The sequence below is a fragment of the Echinops telfairi genome, unplaced genomic scaffold, assembly GCF_000313985.2.
Source record: "Echinops telfairi isolate 266 unplaced genomic scaffold, ASM31398v2 ScPeMD7_31;HRSCAF=116, whole genome shotgun sequence".
Classification (NCBI taxonomy): domain Eukaryota; kingdom Metazoa; phylum Chordata; class Mammalia; order Afrosoricida; family Tenrecidae; genus Echinops; species Echinops telfairi.
The window spans coordinates 1,761,885-1,770,181 of record NW_022103928.1 but is presented as its reverse complement, the minus strand read 5'-3'; the positions used below and the strand labels follow the sequence as shown (position 1 = coordinate 1,770,181).

At 37.5% G+C, this 8,297-nt stretch overlaps 1 protein-coding gene across 1 annotated transcript in view; it reads left to right on the top strand.

Annotated features, from left to right (window-relative positions):
- The window catches only part of CHL1 (cell adhesion molecule L1 like), a 266,472-nt gene that overhangs the window by 223,915 nt on the left and 34,260 nt on the right, over positions 1-8,297 (top strand). Inside the window, exons 20-21 of the mRNA XM_030885602.2 lie at positions 2,582-2,649; positions 4,943-5,165. Of these exons, the coding sequence (XP_030741462.2) occupies positions 2,582-2,649; positions 4,943-5,165 (291 nt within the window). The remainder of the gene's footprint in view (positions 1-2,581; positions 2,650-4,942; positions 5,166-8,297) is intronic.

The window sequence follows — 8,297 nt, the reverse complement described above, 5'->3', positions numbered from 1 at the left end:
TGGTAGTTGCAATAGTAGAACTTTTATGAACAATAACATAAACTTTGGGATCGACATATACTTTGAGTTACTGTCATGAAATAAATAAGCCCTGGCAGTGTTGTGGATTACATATAGGGCTGCTAACCACGAGGTCCACCCCGTTAAAAATGTCTGGCCTTGGAAACCAGAGTCCTGCTCTGTCAGTGAGGTCTCTGTGACCGATCCAGTGCCAGGGGGATCAGTTTGTTTGGGGTTTGTTGTGTCGTTGTTGTTGTTTGCTTAGTGAATATTTTAAGAATTATAATGATTAGTGTGATCAGCTTTGAAATAAAATATAACATTGTTAAATGACTTTTGAGAGATGATATAGATTGAATATATAGGAATCCATTGTCAAGAGTTTCAGATTCCTAACACTTGAACTATCAATATTGAATTACGTAGCATTCAGAAAATGTGTAAGACCTTTCAATGAATTTTAATTATGATCTCATAAATATTTTCTATCATCAAAAATATGACGATGATGATATAGTTTCATTTATTAAATTCTGTCATACATTTTATACATCCATTTATAGTTCTTTAAACAATGTTATCAAGAAAACATCATTAACGTTTTTATCTAATTATAGAAAGTGAGGTCCAGGTTGATGAGTGTATTTGCTTGTCACCTTTGTTAACTAGAAAGTGACAAAGCAAGAATGTGAGCATGAGTATCTTTGGACTCCATCCTTTACTTTTACATATTTCGACTAAATGTTACTAAATATGCTTTGTTCAATTAGATAGACCTTGATCTTTGAATGAAATTCTATATTTTCTCAGATTAATTTTGTAGGGTTATTTCCTAATATATTCCTAAACCATGGAGAATACTTAAAAATTACTAATAGGATATATTTAATTAACAATATATTAATCTACTTTCAATCATACTGATTGATATCCCACCAAAAATGTGAATTTAATGTTGCTTTCTTTGTAAATATAGAATATTTTGTAATTGGTGTGAGAATAGGCTGATTTATTAGCATAACTGATTCCAAGTATGATTTGTGGTTGAGTGTTAATATTTGTAATGTATGCTTTGCTTGTCTTTCTGTATTACATAATCACATGAGCTATACCTAAAAAATATTTCACCATTTGAAAAAGCATCATCAATACCCTTTTATGTCTATTTCAATAAAAATAAGTTTTACAAATTTAAAAGATAGAAACAATTGTTACCATAACAAACCTGAAAATGTTCTGGAATATTATTCTTTCCATGAATTTGTTGGTATAAGTAGTTGCTACTATAATAATTTATAGTCTGAAATTACCTGCTAGCCTTTTTGTTTTCTTTTAAGGGCTCTCTATCCACTTCTTTAATTCTATAGAAATTTCTGTAACATACAAAACTGGTTAAATACCATTCCCCGGACACATAATGCCATCAGGTCAATTCCAGCTCATAATGTTTCTGAGAGTAGAAATCTTTATAGGAACAGACAGTCTCATTTTACTTCCACTGTGCATCTCGTGGATTTATACTGCCAACCTTATGCTTACCTGGCAGTCAGTACTTAGAGAAGCAGGGCATGTTCTGCTAATGCTGGCCCAGTATGCCTCATGACTGCGGTTGCTTCCATAGAGCCATGCTTCCAGGTTTATAAGTCATATGACACACCTGGGCATCTCAAAACCTAATGCCTTGGCTCAGATACTATGTTGTGTATACAGTGAAAACAGACAGACATCGCCAGTCCTCTAACTGTTTCTCTTACTCAAAAGTCATTCTGCGTTTTATTCTTGGTCTTATGCTGTTGTGGCGCTTTTAGGAAAGAAAAACCAAAAACTAGAGATTTACAGCTTTGAAAATCCCACAGAGGCAATTCTTCTCTGTTCTATTGGGTCAATATCATTCAGAATTGACTTGGTAGCTGTTAGTTTTGGTTTTACACTTCCCCCAAAAAAAGGTGGCCCATCACAAATATGGTCAATTATATAAATATATGACTGATTTTTTTGCTTGACATTTTCAAGATTCTAGAATAAATACATATGTTAATTTTGAGCTCCCTTAAATCAAATATCTTCTGTCTAATTTCAAAGGCATCACAAAAACCCACAAATGCTGTCAAATAAGGATTTATTTTATTACCTTGTCATAGGTCCTCAGCTAAGTTGTTTGGACTCCTGACAGATCTGCTCTGTGTTGTTTCTGGTGCAGAGGGAATACAAAAAGGCACACTCTTTAAAATGAAAGTAAGGCATTTGGGCACTGTATTCAGATTGTGGGTCAGCTGTATAACCTTGCTTGGTTCACAGATCTCTTTGAAAATCTGATACTAGTAGAGGCTCCCTTTTAGCAACATTATCCACATAAAGTTTGCTAACCATTTCACAGGCTTTGAAGCCACTCATCTAGAGATCTCCACAGCACAAGTTATCCCAATGCCATAAAGTTGATTCTAACCCGTGGTGGCCCAAAGTATATCAGAGCAGAACTGCAATCCATTTAATTGCTGGTTTTACAAAAGTAAATTGCCACCATTTCTATTTACCACTGTTTGATTAACATCTAAGTGATTTAATATAATGCACCTTGCAGGCACTCCTGTACACCAACTTAAGAAACCCTGTTCTAAAAATGCCTTCATCATGAACAGCTTTATGGAGGTAGGAGGCCATGGCTTGTGGTCTTCCTCACTGCCCTTGCTCTTCTCGCCTCTGTTTTGTGCAGGACTAATTTGGAAGTTTGCTGAGGCTGTGTCGAACACCCAGAGATAAAGTATCTGCCCTCTTTTAAGGAGTCCAGGCACCAAAGGGCCTGGAAACTTAGATAAGCAATTTTTCTTATCAGTATTACCTCTGGGGTGCAGGTTAGTTTAGTCAGAGTACTTTATCAAATGTAACTCTTTCCCTTGCAGTATTGCAAGGTAAATTGCCCAATATTATTAGTATACACATAATGTCAGTAGAGGCTAAAGGAAATTATGATTACAGATTGGAGCATGGCACTAAAAGCTCGTGGTTCCATTGATCAGAAAAGTCATGAAGCCACTTCTTATACTAAAGAAGTAGCCTGGGGCACATTTTTCCTATAAAGACAAGTCTAAACAAAGACTGGGGAAATCTCAGTAGGATTTTGTTTTGTTTGTGTTGATGTTTTCTTTTGGTTTTTTGTTTGTTTGTTGATTTTTATCTCTCGGGGAATTAAGTACTCACCTTGAAATAATAGATTTGAAATCATTTTACTGATATATCGTTCTGCTTTCAGTGCAATTCCAATTATGCGTCTAACAAGTATTCTAGTAACTTAAATTGAGTCAAACAACACTTCAAATCTTTGTAAGAGCACTATAGATGACAGTATTGTATGGCCAACATATACGAGGGGACTTTGAAAATTTGTGTAATATTTAATTCTGTTTTCCACAGGCAGCTTGAAGTCCCTCGTACAGACAAAATTACTATAAATTGAGTTTTATAAATTAGAATTAGAATCACATTTTTAGTTGTTTTAAATAATTGATTGCTGAAATGAGCCTTCTCTTTATTGTGCTACTGGATAAATGAATGGTGTCAATCAGATTACCATTTTTTTAGTTAAAGTATTACTCAATGAAAAACAATTGTAGAAAGTAAACCAATTTTCAATAGTAACTGTTCCTTTTCTACAAAAAAGAAAGAAATTGTGGAAGAGGGGCATTTTCTCTTAAATAGAATCATCAAGGTGCTGAGAAGTTGTTTCATTATAGAGAGGAGCTACAACTCATATATTTTTAAATGCATCATTACTTATTCCTCTAATAAGGAAAAGATGAAGAATTATCATATGGGGAAAATATTTCCATCTAAACACAATATGGAAATCTCAAAACCATGGAATTTATGTCCATAACCTTTGTAATTTTGCAAATTCCTTGTGAGTGAAATGTAGAATTCAGAGGCATTAACTCTATTAACAGTAACCAAAATCCTCTCCTTAGTTTCTTCCAGATTATTTCATATTTTAAAGTAAGATTGAACCATTGGTTCTCATTCCAGGCATCTAATTTGTGTACTTCTCAACAGTTAGGAAACTGGAGAACTAAGTTTGAACATGAAGCTTATAGCATGACAACAATTTTCTAATTGTTTCTAAATCAAAGAAGGGAATGAGAAGCCACCCAAGAAGTGCTTCTTCATAGAAATGTTGTTCGTTTGTTTTTATACCACACAAAACTGACAAATAAGAAACATCATAAATGAATCATAGGTTCAAGTTATAAAGGATTTCATTGTACTTAGATGTACAATCAAAATTCATGGAAGTAGCAGCCATAAAATCTGGACATACCTGCTAACAAGTTCTCTTTAAAATACTAGGAGCAAATGTCATGGTATTTTCAATTCTCTAATACACATGTAAAAACTGTACAATGAATAAGAAGACTAAAGGATTGATATTTTTGACTTATGTTATTGGGGAGAAATTTTGAATATGCCCTGGACTCCCAGGATAATATATATTAAAAAAACTGTCTTGGAAGTACAGCCAGAATGCCCCTGAGAAGCAAAGATGATGAAACTTCTTTTCCCATGTTTCGGGCACATTATCAAAAGAGAGGACTCCCTGGGAAAAGACATCATATTTAGTAAAGTAGAGGGTCGGTTAAAAAAAAATGTAACAAGATGGATTGACATATTGACTTAAAAAAATGTTGTTAATGGGCTCCAATCTAGCAATTGTGAAGATGGTACAGGATGGGCAGTGTTTCATTCTTTTGTACATAGGGTAGCATGAGTCTGAACTGACTCCATGGAAACTCATGATGGTAGTTTTATCCTCACTAAATATAACTGTTTAGGTCAACCACACAAAGCACACAGCTCTGTTACTAGGGTGAAACATTAGGTCAGTGGTGACCAGAATTTCTAGCTGCATATGTCTGTGTTCTCACCAGATGTACTATGGCTTTTCTTTAAGCCTTTGAAATCCATGGAACAAAATGGACCAGGACTAGAGTACAGAGTGACCTGGAAGCCCCAGGGTGCCTCAATGGAATGGGAAGAAGAAACGGTCACAAACCACACCTTGCGGGTGATGACACCTACTGTCTACGCTCCATATGATGTCCAAGTTCAAGCCATCAATCAACTGGGTGCTGGGCCAGAACCTCAGTCAGTGACTCTCTATTCTGGAGAAGACTGTAAGTGGATGCTTGGAAACTTTAGCCTCCCTTATAACACTTCATCTCAAGGATGACCTATTGTGGTTGCCAGAGATGGACTAGCTGTGGCAGCTAAAAAAGAAACATAACACATGCTTCTTATGCTAGGGTTGGCTGAGCATATTTGTTTGGTATCCAGTGATACTGAAGTTATTTGAGAGTTTTCATTTTATACATTTGTCTGATGGACACAGGTATTTCTTTTCTTTTCTTTTTTATGAAATCATTTTATTGGGGTCTCATACAACTCAGCATAATCCACAAATACATCCCTTGTGTCAAGCACATTTGTACATTTGTTTCCCTCATAATTATCAAAATATTTGCTTTCTACTTGAGCCCTTGATCCTCATTTTCCCCTCCCTCCCCACTCCCCCATTCCCCACGAACCCTTGGCAATTTATAAATTATTATTATTTTATCATATCTTATACTGTCTGACGTCTCCCCTCACCCACTTCTCTGCCATCAGTCCCCCATGGAGGAGGCCATATGTAGATCCCTGTAATATGTTCTCCCTTTCACCCCCACCTTCCCTCCACCCTCCCAGCATCACCATTCTCACCACTGGTCCTGAGGGGTTCATCTGTCCTGTGTTTTCAGTTCCTATATGTACCAGTGTACATTCTCCAGTCCAGCCGGATTTGTAAGGTAGAATTGGGATCATGATAGTGGGGTGGGGCTTGGGGGTTGGGGAGGAAGCACCAAAGAATGAGAGGAAAGTTGTATGTTTCATTGTTGCTACTGCACCCTGACTGGCTCGTCTCCTCCCCGCAGCCCTTCTGCAATGGGATGTCCAATTTCCCACAGATAGGCTTTGGGTCCCCACTCTACACTCCCCATAATTCACCATGATATGATTTTTTGTTCTTTGATGCCTGATACCTGATCCATTTGACACCTTATGATCACATGTTTCTTCCATGTGGGCTTTATTGTTTCTTAGCTAGATGGCTGCTTTATTGTTTATTGTTTCTCAGTTACATGGCAGCTTGTTTATCTTTAAGCCTTTAAGACCCCAGATGTTATATCTTTTGATAGCCAGGCACCATCAGCTTTCTTCACCACATTTGCTTATACACTCACTTTGTATTCAGCAATAATGTCAGGAAGGTGAGTATCTCACAGTGCTGGATTATTAGAACAAAAGGTTCTTGTGTTGAGGGAGTACTTGAGTAGGGGCCCAATTCCTATCTGGTTCCCTAATACTAAACCTATAAATATATGTACATAGATCTATTTCTCCCTCATCATATATACATATATTTACATATGTATATGCCTGCATTTAGATCTCTATAAATGCCCTTTGCCTCCTAATTCCCTCCTCTATTTCTGTTCACCCTCCTCCTGTCCCACTATCCTGTTCAACCTTCATTTGGGTTTCAGGAATTCCTCTTGGTTACACTGTCCTAGATTCAGCCCTGCCAGACCTCCACCCTCCTAGCCATCGATTTTTGGTCACTTGTTGTTCCCTTGTCCCTGGGCTTGTTAACGCCCACTTTGGACACAGGTATTTCTATGTTGAAAAGAAAAGGTCTGGAATCATCACAGAAATATGAGTTGCTATTAAGGATAAGCAGCAAAACTATAACGAGATCTTCCATTATGTCTACAATTGCTTGTTAGGAACTCCTAACCACCGCCAGCTGTTGCCCTGCCCTGGACCTCAATTAACATCCTTGAAATCTTCTCAACACCAATGAGATGCAGATCCAGATTTGTGTGCAGAATTTCACACATAGCTACACACATGTAAACATACACACAGAGCCTTGAGGTACAGATTGGTGTTATTATTAAATACCTCTTCCAAAGACAACTGCTATGAATGAAAAAGGATTATTGTGAAAATGAGGGATGCTGAATTCCATGTCTTTGTACAGCCAAGGTCAGTCTCGGTTCTTCCAGTACACAGAGTATTATGTTCTTGCATAATGCTCAAGAATAATACATGACTAAACTTCATATTGACTAATTATCCGAATTTGTCTACCCCAAGTAAAAAGACATGGACACACCAACTATAAACTCAGGTATTATTCAATGCTCTTATTTTTAAGAAGCCCTGGTGGTCTTAGTATTCAAGTGTTGGGCTCCTGGCTGCACAGTCAGTGGTACAAACTCAACAGCTCCAGATGCTCCATAGGAGAAAGATGAAGCTTTCTGCTCTCCTAAACATTTAGAGCTTTGGATGCCCTCTATACGGTTGTTATGAATTGGAATTGACTCAATGACAGTCGGGTTTGTTTTCTTTTGTTGTTTTGGCTCTGTGTTCTGTTTACTTCCTTGTAGTAAGCTTCCCAATAGAATGAGGGTGATAATACAACCTTGTAGGATTGTTCTAAGGAGAGACGTGCTAATCCAGTAAGTCTCTTTAGCAGTGACAGAAACATAGTATATGTATAATTAATATTATCGTTGTTAGGTGTCCTGGTAACATAGTAGAGTATGCATGGGGCTGCTAACTACAAAGTCAGCAGTTTGAAACCACCACCTGGCTCCTTGGGATAAAGATGAAGCATTCTACTTTAAATGTTAGAGTCTCAGAAACCCCCAGAGGCAGTTACTATGAATCAAAATTGACCATAGTGATTGCAGTGTGTTTGAGCTTTTCGGTGTTAGGCTGGGTTTTCTAGAGAAACAAAAATAGTTATACTGATATCTGTATAAGAAAGGACTGTATCATGAAGGGAGCCCATCCCAGTCCAACTCAGGGAGCCCACTTCAGACTCACCCAACTGCTGCTGGATGAAGTGAGAAGCTGGAAGATCACAGGCTGGTGGTTGCAGGGTCATTTGGATCCAAGAGCCACAAGAGCATGTCAGGGCACTGTCATTTTCCAGTGACAGCAGACCACATTGGCCCCCCTAGAGAGGCAGACACATAACCCAAGCAAGCAGGAAGGTGAAGAAGCTGGAAGAATGAGATGTTCTCCATAGCAATCTTATAAAAAATCTAAACCCCCAAGGAGGCATATGGGTTGGACTCAGCCCCTACATGCACACAGGTACCAACAAGTTGAATAAGCTCTAGCCAGCACATTATGTGTTATTAATATTTGACTTTCCACAAAATTATATTTATAATGCTTGTCTTATTTGCCTTTTT